This window comes from Oncorhynchus keta, chromosome 18 (assembly GCF_023373465.1).
Source record: "Oncorhynchus keta strain PuntledgeMale-10-30-2019 chromosome 18, Oket_V2, whole genome shotgun sequence".
Taxonomy (NCBI): domain Eukaryota; kingdom Metazoa; phylum Chordata; class Actinopteri; order Salmoniformes; family Salmonidae; genus Oncorhynchus; species Oncorhynchus keta.
Window position 1 is genome coordinate 12747600 of NC_068438.1, and position 21391 is coordinate 12768990.

Below are 21391 nucleotides of genomic sequence, written 5' to 3' on the forward strand. Positions count from 1 at the left end.
CTTTTCATTCAAATAGGAATATATGCACGACATGGAGAAAAGCATACTGAGCCACCTGGCTAGTCCTCGTGTGTACTCACTCCCAGAACAGGAAGTAGTAAAGGTCTTATCATACCCCACAACCTGGGTATAATCAAACATCCACCAGAGAGAGACAAGCAAGAAAGAACATGCTGGGGTGTGAGTGAATCTAAGCCACACTGTATGTGTGTATCTAAGCATTGAGGGGCTCCATGCGGTTGGGTACTGTGGGAAATGGACTGCTGTGTAACTGCTAAAGACGGTCTGTGTGTGCTTGAATGTGAATGTGTGCATGGAGTGTATCTGAGAGTGTATGTGTTCTTATGTGTGTGTGTCCTAGTAAAATAAACTGTAGTTTATTATCACTAACAGGAGTTGTGTGTGCGTTGTGTGTGTGATTGAGCTCTCTCTGTACGGTTGTCAGTAGTGGGAAGTCGTGACCTGGTCGAATCCGGGGGAGTGGAGATCATCAATCAGCGAGGGGTAGGCCTGAGCAGCAGGACCATCACCACCCCTCCACCCCACGGGGTAACAGATGGCCTTGGGACAACTGGCTCTTGCTCACCTCTCTCGTAACTCCCAAACACACACAGTATCTGCACCAACTCAACACTGCACACAAAAAACAGCACATACACACACACACACACTATTTTGCATGCATGGATGACACACACAAACAGATCAGACACCCACACACTCAAAGTGCAAAGATAATTAAACATACACAAAGACACACATGGTGCTAAATACCTCAATATGCTGGCACATATATTGTTTATGTTCATGTATTCATGAAGACCACCACAAACATGCATGTAAACAAACTCAAACACACAAGAGTCTTCAGAGTTTTATAAACTGGAAATGTGCCATTGACTGGATATATGTGTATAGCATTAGCGCCCCCTGCTGAGATTAAAGATTTAAACAGTTGAAAAAGGTGATATTTTAGTCAAGACTATCTTTGTGTATTTAGTCATTTGAATATAATTTGCATCATCATCACAGTTTTTGCTCTATACTGAAACTCAACTGCTGACATGCACATTCTTCTGGGATCTTAGTAACAGTGGGCTAATGAACAAAATACAAAAAATTGTTTGGCGGTAAAATATCTCTTAAAATGAATTTCAGTCAACAACAATATCCCACAATCCACAGAAAACAGACACCAGATTATCAGCAAACTTTTATTGATGATACTTTTCCAACTTGCAGGATGAAATCAAATTAACTCCTCCTAAAAAGATCCACACAAGCTACAAAGCAATCCAGCACACATTCAGATAATGTTTTGTCTGAGATAACTTCACTGAATCCAGACCAAGGAAAATGTGTGAATGTCTGTAAACCTTAGAACACTCCATGATGTTAAAGTCATCTTATACTGAGACTCTCTGGTTAGCTATACGCTACCAGTGCGTAGTTAGGAAACTTAAATACTGTGTACAGCATTATAAGTGTTTCCCTAAATTACTAAAACTGTCTATTAAAATATAAATCTATAACTTATATACTGGAGTAAATTCAAGCACGCTATAAAAACATTCAATAAACACTATGAAAACGTTAGAAAAACACTATAAAACGTTAGGAAAAACACAAACGTTAGAGAAACGTTAGAAAACCACAAATGTAAAAACTAGAAGAACGTTAGAAAAACACTAGAAAAACGTTAGGAAAACACCAGGAAAAACAATAGGAAAACACCAGGAAAAACACCAGGAAAAACCATAGGAGAAACACTAGAAAAACATTAGGAAAACACCAGGAAAAACCATAGAAGAAACACTAGAAAAACATTAGGAAAACACCAGGAAAAACACCAGGAAAAACCATAGGAAAAACACTAGAAAAACATTAGGAAAACACCAGGAAAAACCATGGGAGAAACACTAGAAAAACACCAGGAAAACAATATGAAAACACCAGGAAAAACACCAGGAAAAACCATAGGAAAAACACTAGAAAAACATTAGGAAAACACCAGGAAAAACCATAGGAAAAACACTAGAAAAACATTAGGAAAACACCAGGAAAAACCATAGGAAAAACACCAGGAAAAACCATAGGAAAAACACTAGAAAAACATTAGGAAAACACCAGGAAAAACCATAGGAAAAACACCAGGAAAAACCATAGGAAAAACACTAGAAAAACATTAGGAAAACACCAGGAAAAACACTAGAAAAACATTAGGAAAACACCAGGAAAAACCATAGGGAAAACACTAGAAGAATGTTAGAAAAAAAACAGAAGAACACCACCTTAGAGGACCTGACCCATGGGGAGAAACATGAAGAGGGGCTCAGTCCACAGCACCATGTGATTCACTGCCCAAAGTTTGATTGGCTGAGTAATGGTCAGGAAGGTCAGATGATCAGGTAACCTGTCGTTGGGTCCATCAGCCGACAAACTTCCAGGCAGCTTCCTTCAGCCACTTGGCAACTTTCCTCTCAATAGCCTGACAACCAGAGAGAAAAAAAGACAGATCAGGATGAGAAGTTTAAAAATAATATTCACTAATGACATAAGAGATAGACAATGGGGCAGTTTCCTGGACACAGATTTAGTTTAGTCTTGGACTAACAAGCTATTGACCATTGACCATGCTTTTTTTGTTTCTGGGAAACCGGCCCAAAGTGTTCAATTGAGACATACAGTTCTGAAGCACACATTACTCTTCATGTGCCACCAAAGCTCACAGTCAGTGTCTCTCTCTGTTACATCAACTTAGTGTTGTCTAGCCTGCCGTGTGCCGTACTTTGCGGGCCTGCTTCAGGGCGGGGCGGTCTGCAGCGCCGCCGGGATTCATGTCGGCACAGTGGGAGGTGCCCTTGATGAGGATGGCCATATCTTTGTCCTCCTTGTCCAAGTCCTCTTCCAGAACGCTGAGCTCACGCCAGGGGTCAATGTTACCTGACAGAGGTCACAGGTCACAGACCAGAGGGACAGGTCATATACTGACTGTCACACAGAGGAGGTTGGTGGGAGGAGTTACAGGAGGATGGGCTCATTGTAATGGCTGGTCAATCATGTGGTTTCCATATGTTTGATACCATTCCATTGATTCCATTCCAGCCATTACTTTGAGCCTGTCCTCCTCCCACCAACCACCTCTGCTGTCACACAATCACTCACATAGACACAGCACATTGATTCACTGCCAGTGGGTTTAAATTACCCTATGATGTAATGAGAGGTAATGGTTTAAACCTCCATCTATCTATCGATCCATTCATCTATCCGGTGGTTGGGCCAGCAACCGAAAGGTCACTTGGTTCGGATCCCGAAGCCGTTCTGCCTTCGAACAACAACTGCTCCCCGGGCGCCGATAACGTCAATGAAGGCAACCCCCCCCATCGCCTATCTACTGTATCTATCTGTGAAGTCTCTGCTCACCGTTGACATAGAGCACCCTGTCGATGTCGGGGTGGTCTCCTCCATAGTACTTGTTGGTGAAGGCGATGTGTCCGGGCAGACTGTGCTGGGGGATGTTGAACACCTCAGCACACAGGTCGGTCTGAGCCTGCAGGGTCAGCATGCGGGAGAAGGGACAGCTGGCGTCCTCACACGTCTGGACTGTCACAACCAAACAATGATGAGGTAAGCCATAGAAAAACAATGAATTTCTATTGAATTATGATGTGTAGTTGTATTTCTGTAATGTGAGATACAGCTGGGTGGCTATGGGCATATAGTAAAACAGATCCTATAATGAGTGATACTGTACCAAAGAGTGGGAGCTTTGCACAGCTGGTGTTATGAATGTGCTGCTTTTTTGTTTTTTGTTTTTTTACCCTCCAGTGCTGTGAGCACTCAACTCACTGATTGAAACAAATACCTTGCTTCTACATGGGGACGTAAACTTGGTAAATGTACAGTGGGGCCCGAAATGATTGACACCCTTGATAAAGATGAGCAATAATGGCTGTATAAAATAAATTATTCAAATACGGAGCTACATTGTATGCTCAAAAAAAATGGGAAATTCTATATTTTTATACTAATGCTATTGCTCAGAGAAATATGTTTAAAAAGTTATTGGGAATGGTGCGAGGTTAGCATGTCTTGGGGGTATGATCTTTGACCCTCTGTAACATTCTTACTCATTATTCACGATTCATTCAGAATTATCCGTAACCATGGTAGCATCCACATTACTGTAGAAGTGTTTCGAAACATTCTTATTATCTATTCTGATTTATAATAAAGTGACTCCAAAATGACACAATACATTATTTACCATTAATTTCTATTGGGCACAAAATAATCTGAAACACAACCAAAACTAACTGCAAATGCTTCCAACATGTTTTTAGAGTCACAAGCTTAATGTAGTCATTGCATGCTAGGAATATGCAACCAAATACTAAAAACTTTTGACACCAAATACTTTTTTTATAGGAATATTTAGGGGTGTAAATAATGTTTACTCCTACTGTTATAGAGAAAAACATGTATTACTTCTTAAACAAAATCTCTTTGCTGTTCTAGTATAAAATTGTTTTATAAAATAATATAATTTCCCAATTGTTTTGCATACAATATAATGTAGCTCAGAATGATTTATTTTATACAGTCATTATTGCTCATCTTTATCAAGGGTGTGAATCATTTCGTACCCCAATGTATCTCCTCTAGGAGTGACAGTGTTGTGTGGTGGAGCAGTACTCACAGAAGCCGAACTCAGTGCAGGTCTGGTAGTACCACTGTCTCTCTCCATTGTAGGCAGAGTCCAGATTCGTGTCACTCAGGTCCTGGATGGTCTGCTTGTGGGACGCATCCAGACAGGGCTCCTCGCCTGTGGCCCGGTAGATCTAATACAAACACACACAGTAACAGTGTTCCCTGACTGTTCTACAATCACGCTCCACACTGCCATTTCCCACCTGGACAAAAGGAACACCTATTTGAGAATGCTGTTTGTTGACTACAGCGTTCAACACCATAGTCCCACGAAGCTCATCAGTAAGCTAAGGACCCTGGGACTAAACACCTCCCTCTGCAACTGGATCCTGGACTTCCTGACGGGCTGCCCCCAGGTGGTGAGGGTAGGAAACAACACATCAGCCACGCTGATCCACAACACCGGGGCCTCTCAGGGGAGCGTGCTTAGTCCCCTCCTATACTCATTGCTCACCCACGACTGCATGGCCAAACACGACTCCAACACCATCGTTAAGGTTGCTGACGACACAACAGTGGTATGCTTGATCACCGACAAGGATGGAGGAGGTCAGAGACCTGGCAGTGTGGTGCCAGGGCAACAACCACTTGCAATTTGCAAAAAACAATTAGATTTCGAGAGAAATATGGCTGAGACGCAAAGAAAATTCAAAGAGAGGGGGTACAAAAATGGTTACTGCCATTGAGAAAATTCAAAACAAACCGAGACATGATCTTTTTCAAGGAGTCTCGCAAAAATAAATATTCTTGTGTTCTAACTACCCGCTACTCAAAGTGCTCTGAACAAATTAATGGAATCGTTCACAAACATCGGCACATTCTAAGATCTGATGACAGTATCGGTAATGTGTTTTCAGACCCTCCCTTGATCGTATTCTCGCGGGGCAGAAATCTCAGAGATGAACTGGTAAACTCTGATTTACCACCCCAAGATATCCCTGCACAACATCTATTTGTGCCCCTACTGGATGGAAACTACAAGTGTAATGGCTGTGCTCAATGCAATGGTACTTATAAATGTAGATCCTTCAAACACCCTCAAACAGGGAAATCGATCCCAATAAAAGGTGTTATTACGTGCTCCAGTAAGGCAGTTATTTATCGTATAACTTGTCCTTGTGGTAAAAAATTATGTGGGTAAAACAAAGCGCAAATTAAAAGTACAAATCTCTGAGCATCGTAGCACCATTAGGTGCAAAAACTCGACTTACCCAGTTGCGGCCCACTTTTTGGAAGCAAACCACTCAATTTCGTCCCTACGTTATATCAGCATCGAACTTGTCACCCTCCATAGGAGAGGGGGTGAACTCGACAATTTATTGTTAAATCGAGAGGCTGCCTGGATCTTTAATGTAAGGACCCTTGCTCACTTTGGTCTCAACGTAGACTTTGATTTGAAGCCATTCTTGTGATTTTTCTGTTGTAAATGTTTGTAGGCCTATGCAGCCAAATTGTATCTATGATCATATGCTATCTATGTTTTTGGTATGTTATTTTGATATGTGAAGATTAACCAATGATATCAGGCCACACCTGGCCATGATTACAGACACCTGTGTGTGTCCTTTGACACTATATAAACTAGTGACCTGCTGTGTTTGTCATTATACCCTGATGAAGACAGCTTGTCTGTCGAAACGTTGGTTATTAAATTACTGTATCTGAGCCCCTGAGTGTGCGGCTCTCCTTTCATTTTTCAAGTGTTCTACACCACTCGCCAGCATCTCGCCTAAATAGGTGTGCTTTTCTTTCGTCTCTAGGACAACAACCACTACCTTAATGTGAGCAAGACAAAGGAGATGATCATAGACTACAGGAAAAGGAAGGCTGAACAGGCCCCCATTAACATCGACGGGGCTGTAGTGAAGCGGGTCGAGAGTTTCAAGTTCCATATCAACAACAAACTATCATGGTCCAAACACACCAAGACAGTTGTGAAGAGGGCATGACAACAGCTTTTCCCCCTCGGGAGACTGAAAAGATTTGGCCTGGGTCCCTAGATCCTCAAAAATTCTAGCTTCTGGGCCTGAGAAATAGGCAGTTTAATTTGGGTACGTTTTTCATCCAAACATCAAAATACTGCCCCTACACTCAACAGGTTTTAACTGCATTTTTGGTGAGGGGCTTGTAAGTAAGAATTTCACTGTAAGGTCTACTACACCTGTTGTATTCGGTGCATTTAACAAATACAATTTGATTAGATCAGTCAAGGCAAGGGGATGCACAACTGTAGATCAAATCAAATCAAATTTGATTTGTCACATACACATGGTTAGCAGATGTTAATGCGAGTGTAGCGAAATGCTTGTGCTTCTAGTTCCAACAATGCAGTAATAACCAACAAGTAATCTAACTAACAATTCCAAAACGACTGTCTTATACACAGTGTAAGGGGATAAAGAATATGTACATAAGGATATATGAATGAATGATGGTACAGAGCAGCATAGGCAAGATACAGTAGATGGTATCGAGTACAGTATATACATATGAGATGAGTATGTAAACAAAGTAGCATAGTTAAAGTGGCTAGTGATACATATATGACATAAGGATGCAGTCGATGATATAGAGTACAGTATATGCGTATGCATATGAGATGAATAATGTAGGGTAAGTAACATTATATAAGGTAGCATTGTTTAAAGTGGCTAGTGATATATTTACATAATTTCCCATCAATTCCCATTATTAAAGTGGCTGGAGTTGAGTCAGTGTCAGTGTCAGTGTGTTGGCAGCAGCCACTCAATGTTAGTGGTGGCTGTTTAACAGTCTGATGGCCTTGAGATAGAAGCTGTTTTTCAGTCTCTCGGGTCCCAGCTTTGATGCACCTGTACTGACCTCGCCTTCTGGATGATAGGTTGGGTGGCTTGGGTGGTTGATGTCCTTGATGATCTTTATGGCCTTCCTGTAACATCGGGTGGTGTAGGTGTCCTGGAGGGCAGGTAGTTTGCCCCCGGTGATGCGTTGTGCAGACCTCACTACCCTCTAGAGCAGGGGTGTCAAAGTCAAATGGACGGAGGGCCAAATAAAAAATTTAGCTACAAGCCGAGGGCCGGACTGTTCGAATGTTCATTGAAAAATTTTTAAATGACGCATATAGTCTAGTGAACCTAATTGAACCTACTGAAAACCTAACAAATATATTCCAATATGATCAGATAAATAAAGCAATATTTTCTTATGGCTCTGTCAGTAATCTTTAATTTTCAACAGACACAAAAGACAAATTTCCTTTATATAAAAATCCCCATAACATGAACATTAAATGAAAGAAACCGGTATTCAAGGCACCATCAGTAGCCTATATTTTCTATTTTAGCAAAAGTGGGCTAAATTTACTTCAAAGAAAAAAACAATAATAGCAATTTTCTATCATCCACTCAACTGAAATATTTTTAAAATATAATTGGATTGAAATACAATAAAATAAAGTGCAAAAATCTATTAATCAAAAACAACACTTTGTTTAAGGAGAAGTAACATGCAGTGAAAACAAATATTAAACTTTAACTTTTAAACTTGAACTGAGTAAAAACTCTAAATATGTGATTGCACAGTAATGTTCACTTGTTTGAGGTTGAGGGTGATACTTGGTGGTGTCCCATCTTTTCCACAAGTTCATCAATGTTCGGGGTAAGGCTCTGAGCTGAGGAAATCCTCAGAATTGAGTGGAGGTGTTCAGCAGTAAGTCGACTTCTGTGTGATGTTTTGTTCAAGTTCATCAAAGAAAACAGTTGTTCACACAGGTATGTGCTGCCAAACATAGACAACGTTTGAGCAGCCTGGATGCGCAGCTGGGGCATTGTGTCGGGAGGAAACGGGCGAACTCCGCAGCACCCACTGCCGCATATTTTGCCCTCAGTGCATCATTGCATTGGAGGTCAATCAACTCCATTTGGAGGTTTGGTGGTGAGCTTTCCACGTCAACAGCAAATGGGTTACCGAGCAGTTCCAACCTGCTTTTTTGTGCTTCAAAGTCAGCAAATCGGCGTCGAAAGTCAGCGGCAAGCATACCTATTTTATCAGCCAACTGTGCGCTCGGGAACGCACTGGTAGAGAGCTTCTCTTTCATGGTCTGGCAGCTGGGAAAGTGGCTCAAATTTTCTTTCCGCATCTGCGTCTCCCACAGAGTCAGTTTGGTTTTAAATGCCTTCACTGTACTGTACATATCAGAGATGACACGATCCCGACCCTGCAGCTGCAAGTTCATTGCATTCAGATGACTCGTAATGTCACACAGAAAAGCCATTTCACACAGAAACATTTCGTCTCGGAGTTGTGTTGTGTCTTTCCCTTTGCTGTCCAAGAACAGACAAATCTCCTCACGAAGCTCGAAACATCTTTGAAGCACCTTTCCCTGGCTTAGCCATCGCACCTCTGTGTGATAAGGCAAATCACCATGCTCCGTTTCTAACTCCGTCAGAAATGCCTTGAACTGGCGGTGATTCAAACCTTTGGCTCTGATAAAGTTAACTGTGCGCGTGATGATGCTCATTACATGCTCCATTTTCAAGGCTTTACCGCACAACGCTTCCTGGTGTATGATACAATGATAAGCTGTCAGCTCACCTGTCGCGTTTTCCTCTTGCATCTTTTCCCGTATCTTCGCCACCAGTCCGCTCCTGTGTCCACACATCGCAGGTGCTCCGTCGGTTGTCAAACCCACGAGTTTTTCCCAAGGCAGCTCCATCTCATTTACACATCTTGACACCTCTTCATACAAATCATGCCCCGTAGTTGTGCCATGCATAGGACGTAAAGCCAAAAACTCCTCTGTCACGCTTAGGCTGGAGTCCACTCCGCGGATGAAAATTGACAACTGGGCAATGTCAGAAATGTTGGTGCTCTCATCCACAGCCAAGGAATATGCAATGAAATCTTTTCCCTTTTTCACAAGCTGCTCTTTTAGATTGATGGACAACTGGTCTACTCTCTCGGCAATGGTGTTTCTGCTCAGACTCACATTTAAAAAGAGTTGCCTTTTTTCTGGGCAAACTTCGTCACAAACTTTAATCATGCAGTTTTTGATGAAATCCCCCTCCGTAAATGGCCGGGCTGATTTAGCGATCTCTTCTGCCAAAATAAAACTGGCCTTGACAGCAGCCTGGCCTTGTGATTTGGCTTTTTTGAACAGAGCCTGTCGAGATTTGAGGCCTCGTTTTAATTCCTCTGCCTTTTGTAGCCTTTGTTCCATGTCCATATTCTTGTTTTTGTCCGCGTGTTTCGTTTCATAATGTCGTCTCAGATTATACTCTTTCAGTACCGCCACACTTTCTCCACACAGAAGACACACAGGTTTTCCAGCTACCTCCGTGAACAAATACTCCGACTCCCACCTTGTTTGAAACCCCGGTTCTCAGTGTCCACCTTCCGTTTTGCCATTTTTGATGGGTATCTGAAAGTTAATTTTACTGTGATGCTGACAACTGCTGTGCCAATAAATATTGAAATGAAGCAGCCTACTGCTCGGTGCGTCACCGTTGCATTGTGGGAAATGTAGTATTGGTGCGTGTAAAAGATCTGCGGGCTGCCGGCTTGCTGCGGTCTGCGGGCCGGTTCTAATAATAAATCAAGATCATCCCAGGGGCCGTAAAAAACCTTCTCGCGGGCCGGATGTGGCCCGCGGGCCTTGACTCTGACATATGTGCTCTAGAGAGTCTTCCGGTTGTGGGCGGAGCAGTTGCCGTACCAGGCGGTGATACAGCCCACCAGGATGCTCTCGATTGTGCATCTGTAGAAGTTTGTGAGTGCTTTTGGTGACAAGCTGAATTTCTTCAGCCTCCTGAGGTTGAAGAGGCGCTGCTGCGCCTTCTTCACGATGCTGTCTGTGTGAGTGGACCAATTCAGTTTGTCTGTGATGTGTATGCCGAGGAACTTAAAACTTGCTACCCTCTCCACTACTGTTCCATTGATGTGGATAGAGGGGTGTTCCCTCAAGTCCACAATCATCTCCTTAGTTTTGTTGACGTTGAGTGTGAGGTTATTTTCCTGACACCACACTCCGAGGGCCCTCATCTCCTCCCTGTAGGCCGTCTTGTCGTTGTTGGTAATCAAGCCTACCACTGTTGTGTCGTCCGCAAACTTGATGATTGAGTTGGAGGCGTGCGTGGCTACGCAGTCGTGGGTGAACAGGGAGTACAGGAGAGGGCTCAGAACACACCCTTGTGGGGCCCCAGTGTTGAGGATCAGCGGGGTGGAGATGTTGTTGCCTACCCTCACCACCTGGGGGCGGCCCGTGAGGAAGTCCAATACCCAGTTGCACAGGGCGGGGTCGAGACTCAGGGTCTCGAGCTTGATGACGAGCTTGGAGGGTACTATGGTGTTGAATGCTGAGCTGTAGTCGATGAACAGCATTCTCACATAGGTATTCTTCTTGTCCAGATGGGTTTGGGCAGTGTGCAGTGTGGTTGAGATTGCATCGTCTGTGGACCTATTTGGGCGGTAAGCAAATTGGAGTGGGTCTAGGGTGTCAGGTAGGGTGGAGGTGATATGGTCCTTGACTAGTCTCTCAAAGCACTTCATGATGACGGAAGTGAGTGCTACGGGGCGGTAGTCGTTTAGCTCAGTTACCTTAGCTTTCTTGGGAACAGGAACAATGGTGGCCCTCTTGAAGCATGTGGGAACAGCAGACTGGTATAGGGATTGATTGAATATGTCCGTAAACACACCGGCCAGCTGGTCTGCGCATGCTCTGAGGGCGCGGCTGGGGATGCCGTCTGGGCCTGCAGCCCTGCGAGGGTTAACACGTTTAAATGTTTTACTCACCTCGGCTGCAGTGAAGAATACAGCCCTCTGCTGGTTAATCAATGAATTGTCATTTTGTGTGTGTGTGTGTGTGTGTGTGTGTGTGTGTGTGTGTGTGTGTGTGTGTGTGTGTGTGTGTGTGTGTGTGTGTGTGTGTGTGTGTGTGTGTGTGTGTGTGTGTGTGTGTGTGTGTGTGTGTGTGTGTGTGTGTGTACACACACAAAATACACCTCATACCTGCACCAGCTTGATCAGCCGGTCGTATGCCTCAGTCTCCGAATCGTAGGTCTCTGTCTCATTGGTCATTATTTTACAGATCTCCTCAATAGTCAGGATTCCCCCCTCCTCGTTGTACTCCACGGTTCCCATGACGATGTCGGCCAGGCTCTGCATGACCTCGATCTGGTCCTCCAGATTCTCAGGGATCTCACAGCACCCAAAGTCCTTCCCCACCTCAGTGGCATTTCCTGCAAACAGGGCGGCCTCCACGGCAGCAAAGGCCTCCCAGATGTCCCCCACACACTGGAGGAGAGAGAGAGAGAGAGAGAGAGAGAGAGAGAGAGAGAGAGAGAGAGAGAGAGAGAGAGAGAGAGAGAGAGAGAGAGAGAGAGAGAGAGAGAGAGAGAGAGAGAGAGAGAGAGAGAGAGAGAGAGAGAGAGAGAGAGAGAGAGAGAGAGTGACAGAGAAAGTCAAATCCCACAGTAGGAGACTCATACAGTCAGAAACTCCAACACATGATTTCAAGCGCCCGCATCTACTGTAAATGTTGTCAAACCTTATCTGAACCTCCAACGTCCTCGTCCGCAAGGCTCAGACCCACCACCTGGAAGAGAGCAACACCAGGGTTTGTTTTCACCTTTGTCCATACAGCTGAACATAACATCTACCATGCTATTAACACTATAAATAGTGCCACAGTTACTAGTTTGCCTACTACAACTACCACCACTACTACAACTACCACCACAACTACCACTACCACTACTACTACTATTACTAGAATTAATACTAATGATGAGATCTTTACTTTGTTGAAGGTGGAGAAGTCCAGTTTGGCTTTGACAGGAGCAGAGGAAGCCACAGCACCGTAGACCAGGTGAGGGAACTGGAAGAGCAGGAACAAAGAACATGATTTACTATAATTACCATGGAATAGAGTAGACCAGCATACAGTAACACTGCTGTCCAGTCCTAAGTATAAATATAGAAAGTGTTGTTCTCTCTACTGTACCTTTCCCCTGAGCCAGGCAGACAAGGCCCCAGCATAGGAACCTCCAAAGCTGATCCAGGTATTCTTGTCAGAGAGGTCAAAGCGATCGCTGATGTATTGATGGAATTCTGCGACGTCGGCAAGACTGGAAACCAAGAGATGGCAGAGAAAATGCAATTCAATCTCTGCCCAATTCAAGCCCACTCAAAAGCTCTATGCCTTTGTCAAGTAGCAACCCAACGTCTAGTTTTGATTTACATTTGGTTGAGTTGTCAACTAATGTCAACTAATGTGAATTCAACATGAAATCAACCAAAGAATGTTACCATGCCATTAGATTTAGGTTCAAAGTTGTGTGAAAAAAATACAAAATACCCTCACGTTGATAACATTTTGCAAATCCAATCCATTTTCAACATTGATTCAAAGTCATCACATTGACTCCCTCCTCCCGCCAGTACTCACGCCTGCTGGCTGGACAGGTCTCCCAGGTTCTCAGTCTCCAGGCCATCTTTGTTGATGCTCTCGCCATAGAAACGATGCTCCAGGGCCACAAGCAGAGCCCCATGCTCCTCAGCCATGTCCACATGGTGGCCTACAGATACACACAAAGCAGGAGCGGAGAGGAAAAATAGGGAGAGGTTAATTAAGAGTTGGTTGAGGTATCAACAACACAAAAACCAAAGAACAGGCATTGACTTGTAACTAATGACAAGTATCAAATTCATAACACCTATGTAAGCCTAACTTATCGTGTCAATGCATTTCCATTTTATTTTCATATTACTTAAGAGCGTGACAGGGGAACTTTGTGTGTACCTGCCAGCACATTGAACTCAGAGATGGGGCCCTCCCCTCCGATGAACAGGAACACTGGGCCATGAGGACGCTCCCAATAGGCTTCATTCACGAAAAACCTCTGAAAGAGATTGAGGGTGAGAGACGGAAGGGAAGCAAGAGAACAAGAGAGGAGGGGGGGGGGGTACTTTGGAATGATAGAATGACTGAGGTTAAATTGCACTGTCAGTGGTATATACATTTGAGTGTAATCACAGCACATCCCCCATTTTAGGGAACAAAAGTATTTGGACAAATTCAGTTACATGTGTATTAAAGTAGTGAAAAGTTTAGTATTTGGTCCCATATTCCTAGCACACAATGACCACATCAAGCTTGTGACTCTACAAACGTGTTGGATGCATTTGCAGTTTGTTTTGTTATTCATGATTCATTCAGGATTATCATGGTAGCATCCACAAAAATGTAGACATTCATTTCTAAACATTTACAATAAAAGTAACTCCAAAATGACACAATACATTATTTACCATTAATTTCTATCTGGCACAAAATTCTCTGAAACACAACCAAATCAAAATGCAAATGCATTCAACAAGTTTGTAGTCACAAGCTGTAGTCATTGTGTGCTAGGAATATGGCATCAAATACTAAACTTTTGAATAGTCCAATACACATAAGTGAATTTGTCCTAATACTTTTGGTTCCCTAAATGGGGGGACTATGTACAAAAAGTGCTGTCACCCTATATGGATGAAAATACCTTCACATTAAAGCTGACAGTCTGCACTTTGACCTCATAGTCATTGTATACTTTAAAATACAAAGTGCTGGAGTACAGAGCCAAAACAACCAACAATACATTTGGACCTCACTGTAGTTGCACGTATGGTGGGTCACCTGAGGAAATGTTTCATCGTTTTGACTGTCGAAGTGGTCCAGGGGTTGGTGAATTTTCCCGTCTCTCACTTCGCTCATGGGCTTATGCCCGTTGACTGCGCTCATCAGCACATTATTCTTCGTTTTCTCATACTGGATTTTACGCACGTGCTCCTTGATCTTCCTCAGAACTCGTCCTATGAAATGTCAAATGTGATATGAAACCCAATGCACTGTGCACAGCTAGAACGACAGGAACGGCAAATATAGAGATAATACAAGCGCAAACGTTTGTAGTTGGGCGTAAAGTCACATATGGACATAAATTACGCACGTATTTGTTGGTCAAACCACGAGAGCCTCCTTAGACTTGAACATCTGAATGTGCGCATATGCAACTCCTTAACAATTTCTACAATTATCTCTCACATTTCGTTCTACAAAAAGTGCTATCTGAACGTGTCACATATTTTTGGATTGGATACAATTTTGTATTTATTCCTGATGGTCTCAGCACATGGCTTTTGCTGATAAGTTATAACCCTCTGCCACAACCTTATCAGTCTAATTCATACACGACAGCCAAGCCCATGTTTATTTTTCATGATTTTTATTATAATTCAATACATACTTAGTGTTAATAAACCATGTATTAGTTAAGACACTTAGGAACAGAATAAACTTGTGCTCAATTCTTAAGCAGCCAATTTCACATAACTAAATATAGCTTCTAGATTATCCAATTTCGTTTCTCTGAATACCACAATTTTATGGATTCACCTCAATAATTAAAACTATAGGCCTATGCATTAAAATGATATACGATCAACGTGTATATTATATCAGCTTACACACAGATACATGGATGTACTTTCATGCTTGGTATAAAACCTCATATAGGAGCTTAGAGACCCCAAATGATGTATAGGACAATATTAAAATGATCTACTTCCGTTTCATTACAAGCATCATGAAACCTCTTAACACATTAAATTAACTTGGCGAAAAACTGTTTTTGAACGCAACTTGTTTACCATTTTTTTTACCATGCGTTTTCTTCCTTCAGAAATCACCTCTTACGAAATATTTGGTCAAATTATACATTTTGTGTATCGTTTCCTAGGAACAAGGGTGGCTCAACCGACCCAACTCTGCCCTACCTTATTTTATCATTTGATAATTTTTTTAAATGATCAGTTCATTATGGATCGTTAACGTACCAGAATAGACGAAGTTCACAAGGAGGAGAAGGATGATACAACGGATGGGAGACAGAAGCATCTTCAGGCCACCAACTACGACCTATTTACTGATATAGGTCTACACAATGGTCGGACAACCTTGCCGTCTTAATGCGAGGAGAACGCCTGCTTTTATGGCGTGACCAACGTTTTTAGTCCACCCCGGGCTTCCCTGATGCCCACTGTGCATATTTATAGTAAACAAGTCGCCAGTTGAGCGTAATCAAGACGCAGCAAGTGAGTCTGGGCAATAGGCATATCTCCTCCAACGGTGGCAGTGGTCCAAACTAGAACAACACTATGAGCATTGGCTTGGTGAAAGATGCATACACTTCACATTTAGGTATTGAATTGTATGCACAAAGCCTAAAACTCAGCACAAACACTTAACATGTTGAAACAGGGCCCTTAGGCTCAGTTCATCTTTTATAAAAAAAAAAAGGGAAAAAGGTTTTATGATGCAATCATTTTTATAGATTTACAAAAGTGTGAGGCTGGTTGGTAGAGTACCCTGAATCCTGCATGCGGAGCTAGCAAGAGAGAGGCCCCTAACTCTTTAGTTTACAGACAGCTCTGCTTTGGGTGATTCTGACAGACAACAAGGCACCAACACACAAACATATGCATCTGCTGGAGTCAGGAGGCGAAATAATTCCTTTTCATATTAGCTTAAATGGATAGTTGGTCATTTTGGCATTTATCAACCGACCCAGATGAACTCGTGGATACTATTTGCATGTCTCTGCGTCCAGTATGAAGGAAGTTACGAGGTAGATTTGCGAGCCAACGTTAACGAGCTTAGTGCAAAGACTGGAAGTCTTCGGGTACAGCTAGCATGCTAGAGCGCAAACACTGGAAGTGTTCGGGTACAGCAAAGACTTCCAGCACTGACGTTAATGTAAGCTGTCTCTAACGCCCAGAACTACCTCAAACTTCCTTAATACTGGACGCAGGGACATACAAATTGTATCAACTAGTCCAGTAGATAATCCCCTCCATCCATTCCCCCTCGCCTAAGAAAAGCTGCACTTCAGCCTCTTTCTACTCCTCAGGTTCAGAGCTTGGAGAAAGTTATTGTTTTAGGACTCTTCTTCTCCATGGAGGCTGCAGCTGACTTCATGACATCCTCCGTCTGCAGCATGCTCATGTTCCACGTTGCCTGAAGACAGGAGGGAGACAGACTCAACTCTCAGCCTCATTGTGTAATTCATTCTAACTTTTTTCATTTTTTACATTTCAGATGTTGTACTTCCAATGACATCTACTTTTTTAAAATCCCACCCACCTTATCAGAACACTACGCTTGTTTAAGAGACATGGTTATCTATACTGGGTTGTGTTCTTGATAGCCTATGTTGTTGCCACGGTGACGTGCGTGGTGTTGTGAGCATCCTTGTAAGTACTGAGCCTCACCATGTAGTTCAGGCCCTCTGCCACACTGTGGTCTCTGGAGTAGATCAGGTTGACCTTGGTTCCCTGGACAGCCACAGGGCTGCGGCCTGCTATCTCCCCTGCCATCTCAAGAGCTCCAGCAAACATCGCCTCCTTGTCCGGAAATACACGGCTACACAGGAAAAGAGTGTATGAGTACCCAACACACATACACAACAAATACACGCACGCACACGTTGTTTTCATACCTGACTAATCCACTTTCCTTGGCCTCATCGGCGTACATCTTCCTCGCTGTCAGAGCCAACTCATTCACCAGGCTGGAGAGGAAAGAAGATGATCCATATGATAAAGGATCTCTCTTCAGAACAATACAGGGAAGCACTCAGTGTTCCTTGGTTTATGAATGCAAGCAGAGGGACTACCAGGCAGCATTACAGTGTAATGAACGCATATCAAATGCTTGCTCTTACCTCCGGCTCCCAATGACTTTAGGTAGGCGCTGCAGAGTTCCAACGTCAGCTGCTAGGCCAATATCTATTTCCTGTAAGAAAGGCAGACCTTTCACATCACTCAAAGATACCATGCAGATTTAACAAGTATATTTTTCTTATCATTCTGCCTTTTCTCCACTATGAGAGTCCACCTGGTGGTTGCTACAGACAACAGATACCAGTTACGGCCTTTGTAGACGGCACGATTTTAGCTGTCTTATGCCACGATTTTGCCATCCCAGACAAAATGTCCACGTCGTGGGCAAATTCTTAGGTCATAAATGATCGTTGGACATCTTGGCTCGTTGAGTGTGACAGGGTCTAGGTCTGCAGATTCAGTACCACTACGTCTTGGCTCGTTCAGTGTGACAGGGTCTAGGTCTGCAGATTCAGTACCACTACGTCTTGGCTCGTTCAGTGTGACAGGGTCTAGGTTTGCAGGTTCAGTACCACTACGTCTTGGCTCGTTCAGTGTGACAGGGTCTAGGTCTGCTGGTTCAGTACCACTACGTCTTGGCTCGTTGAGCGTAACAGGGTCTAGGTCTGCCGATTAAGTACCAATACGTGCGGTCGTAGTCTTCGACAAAGGTCTGGCAGTGTCCAAATTTTTGGGCCTTTATCGTGTAGTGTGGCTGATGTTACGAGCCGAACCTGGTGACTGACCCATAGGAACACGGCCGGCACTGAGTATGCACACAATAATACAATAGTGAATAGTCAAGATTCATGTAATAGTTTGATTTAAACGTTTTCATGCAGTGCAAGAAGAGAGATTCCCATAATAACCTTGTTAACATGACATCTGATATCAGGCTACCTGATTGGATTTTGATAAATGCTCAAAATGGCCAATCAAAATAAGTGCTTTACCACAGCGACCATGTTATTTGGGGGAAGCTTATTTGATTGTGAGTTCGACATATGAAGTTTGTGTGTGAAAGCTATTTTAAGATGAATACTTTCCGTTTTTCAAGACTCACTTCACTCGGGCATAAGCATAGTGAGGCTTGCGCTGCTGGCACATGCGCAGATGAAATACACCGCTGCAGTTGATGTATCCTACGTCGGCTGACGGAGCCTCGCAAACCAATCGCAGAATGTGATGACAGAACTGAAGCAAATTGTACAATCTGGCCAGGTTGATTGCACTGTGACGTGATAATCATAAAAAGGCTGAATCTGACGTAAAGTCTGCAAAGACCTGTAGATGTCCCCTGGACCCTGGTCCTCATGGAGACGGTCATTGAGGCTGAGGAGATGTATTTAAGCCCACTTACCTTCACCTGAAACCAGGCATCTTGAGTGCAGAGACGGATATCACAGGCTGTGATCAGATCCACTCCTAACAGGACACGTACATGTTATAACATGACAAGCCATTACAGCTGTATTACAGAACACCTTCACCGGAGAAGAAACAGTCACATTTTGTAAATAATATATGAAAGCTTTGCAAGGCCTCACGGTCACAAGCAAATCAGTAATATACCACCAAAACTCACCTCCTCCAATACAAGCTCCCTGCACTGCCACAACCACTGGCTTTGGACACTACAAGTAGAAAGGAGGTGGTGGGAAAGAGAATGCATTTTCTTACTTGTTCACTATCAACCCCTAACCTATTGTGCAGGAGTAAGTACTTCACAAGTTCATATACAGACCCTTTCAATGACGCTGAAGGTTTCCTGGTACTTGGCGATGATGCGTCTCATGTTCCAGGAAGTCCTGGCCATGTCGTCCCCTTCAGGCTGCAAGACTTCACTGGCCATGTCCATCAAGTCAATGCCTACACACAGTCAAATTGCAACAGAGGTTACAGTATACTGGTCTTATTACTGGTATATTGCTATGTTTGGTATACTGTTGGCACAGCCTATTGATAAGTAGCACTCAGTTCAACCTGAGACAATCGTAAGCTTTTGGGAAAAATAATTCTCTTACCAGCTGTGAAGACGTCTCCTGCACCGGAGACGACAACCACCCGGCAATCCGGGTCCTCAGCTATCTGTGTAAAGCACTCCACCATTTCTCTGAAAGAGGATGGATGGATGGTGGAAGACAGGGTTAAAAGAAGAAAATATATTTTTTCAAAGAAATATAGGATGCACATGCATTCATAAGGGAACACAGTGCTGTTGTGCTGAGTTACAAGTACAATTAGAAAGGCGGGAAAGTTTCAGCTGTGTTCAAGTCGTGTTTGGGCCAGTGGTGTAAAGTACTTAAGTAAAAATACTTTCATGTACAACTTAAGTAGTTTTTTGGGGTATCTGTATTTTACTATTTATATGTTTACTCCATACATTTTCCTTGACACCCAAAAGTACTCGTTACATGTTGAATGCTTAGCAGGACAGGAAAATGGTCCAATGAATACACTTCTCAAAAAAAACACCATGTTCATCCCTACTGCCTCTGATCTGGTGGACTCACTAAACACACATTCTTAGTATGTAAATTATGTCTGAGTGTTGGAGTGATCCCCTGGCTATCCATAAACAAACAAAAAAACACAATGTTCATCCCTACTGCCTCTGATCTGGTGGACTCACTAAACACACATTCTTAGTTTGTAAATTATGTCTGAGTGTTGGAGTGATCCCCTGGCTATCTATAAATTATGTCTGAGTGTTGGAGTGATCCCCTGGCTATCCATAAACAAACAAACAAACAAAAATGGTTCCATCTGGTTGGCAATGATTTATACTTTTACTTTTAATAATTAAATATTTGAAACCAACATTTTACTAGGTAATTTTCTATTAAGGTACTTTTATGTATTATAATTGTGTTATTTTTCCACCACTGGTTTGGGACAGATGTTACCTCCAGAAGGCTTTGTTCATGGCATTGCGTTTCTCTGGCCGGTGCAGCTCTATGTGAGTGACAGCAGTGGCAGGTTGACTGACAGACAGGGTGGTAAAAGGAGGAGTGGGGCCCCCCGGAGAGGATATGGCCCTTACAGCACTGAGACCTGGAAGCCATAAACTCCTGTCTGATGATCAGCGCCGAAATGAGAGGGAGGGTGATTGAATAACAATGAATTACAACAATACCAAATTCATATTGAATGAGAGCAACACATTTCCGCTAATAGTCAGTTGCACGGTTTAGACCTTTAACCACCTTGCTATCCACTCCTATACAGAAGTTACATAGTAGTCACCTTTCACCTAGTTAGCCAAGATGCTAACCAAACACGGTTTATACTAGCTGGAGGTAATTAGCTAGCTAACGTTACTTAGCCAGCTAGCTAAGTGTTGACATCTATGTAAAAAAAATAAAGTTACCTAGCAGGCTATAGGCTCTGGTCCGAGTCTCGAATTATATGGTGTTAACCAATTACGTTGGCTACTTCCTAACCAGTTTGCTAGTACCTGGAGCTTGCTAAGTAGCTAACGTTATTTGAACGGATGCGACCTACAAAAATGCACATTTAGCTAACTGTAGCTACGTTTTAGAGCTGACAAAGCACGGCATCGTAAAACTCACAATATTGTACTTACTTTTCACGAGAGCTGATCTGATAATGAATGTCATAGCCCTTCGACTAAATCAAACTCGAGAGCAAGAAACAAATGAAAGGCGCAGTCGTCTACTTGCCGCAACTAGCTGGCTGTCAAGTAAAATGTAGTGTTGTTCAACGCTTATAGCTAGATGCACTATATTGTAAAGTGGCTGTTCCACTGGATGTCATAAGGTGAATGCACCAATTTGTAAGTCGCTCTGGATAAGAGCGTCTGCTAAATGACTTAAATGTAAATGTGGTATAGAAAGCAGATAAGGGTATTTACTATTACTGTGAGCAAAGAGCGCATGCTGTGAACACAATCTTAAGAGTTGTTCCACTAAACTAGCTGGCATGCTGGTTTTGTACAATTTCTGAGCTACAGCATCTAGGAATCGTCCAAATGCGGCAT

General features: G+C 43.0%; 2 protein-coding genes across 2 annotated transcripts; both read right to left on the reverse strand.

Moving 5' to 3' along the window:
- Window positions 1-1195: 1195 nt before the first annotated feature.
- LOC118396831 (thymus-specific serine protease) lies at window positions 1196-15883 on the reverse strand. Its single transcript, XM_052467420.1, has 12 exons — window positions 15568-15883; window positions 14369-14544; window positions 13490-13589; window positions 13136-13265; window positions 12692-12815; window positions 12488-12565; window positions 12236-12283; window positions 11698-11982; window positions 4703-4844; window positions 3427-3606; window positions 2789-2943; window positions 1196-2488 (listed from the first exon to the last, which is right to left on the reverse strand). The coding sequence occupies exons 1-12, from the start codon at window positions 15626-15628 to the stop codon at window positions 2429-2431; spliced, it is 1539 nt and encodes a 512-aa protein (XP_052323380.1). The 5' UTR covers window positions 15629-15883; the 3' UTR covers window positions 1196-2428.
- Window positions 15884-16039: 156 nt separating this feature from the next.
- ech1 (enoyl CoA hydratase 1, peroxisomal) lies at window positions 16040-21280 on the reverse strand. Its single transcript, XM_035791905.1, has 10 exons — window positions 20978-21280; window positions 20298-20466; window positions 19416-19504; window positions 19136-19260; window positions 18977-19025; window positions 18752-18816; window positions 17454-17524; window positions 17229-17300; window positions 17002-17152; window positions 16040-16747 (listed from the first exon to the last, which is right to left on the reverse strand). Exons 1-10 carry the CDS (start codon window positions 21009-21011, stop codon window positions 16643-16645), a joined length of 930 nt encoding a protein of 309 aa, XP_035647798.1. The 5' UTR covers window positions 21012-21280; the 3' UTR covers window positions 16040-16642.
- Window positions 21281-21391: the final 111 nt, after the last annotated feature.

What these genes read in the sequence shown, in the direction of transcription:
- LOC118396831 (XM_052467420.1), bottom strand. Translation starts at nt 15,628, where the DNA reads ATGCTTCTGTCTCCCATCCGTTGTATCATCCTTCTCCTCCTTGTGAAC. An exon ending in ACTTCTCCACCTTCAACAAA is followed by an intron (nt 12,284 to 12,487) that starts GTAAAGATCTCA and finishes GCTCTCTTCCAG; the next exon opens with GTGGTGGGTCTGAGCCTTGC. An exon ending in CAGGGTGCTCTATGTCAACG is followed by an intron (nt 2,944 to 3,426) that starts GTGAGCAGAGAC and finishes GACCTCTGTCAG; the next exon opens with GTAACATTGACCCCTGGCGT.
- ech1 (XM_035791905.1), bottom strand. Translation starts at nt 21,011, where the DNA reads ATGACATTCATTATCAGATCAGCTCTCGTGAAAA. An exon ending in ATGAACAAAGCCTTCTGGAG is followed by an intron (nt 19,505 to 20,297) that starts GTAACATCTGTC and finishes ATCCTCTTTCAG; the next exon opens with AGAAATGGTGGAGTGCTTTA. An exon ending in AAGGAAAGTGGATTAGTCAG is followed by an intron (nt 17,153 to 17,228) that starts GTATGAAAACAA and finishes TTTCCTGTGTAG; the next exon opens with CCGTGTATTTCCGGACAAGG.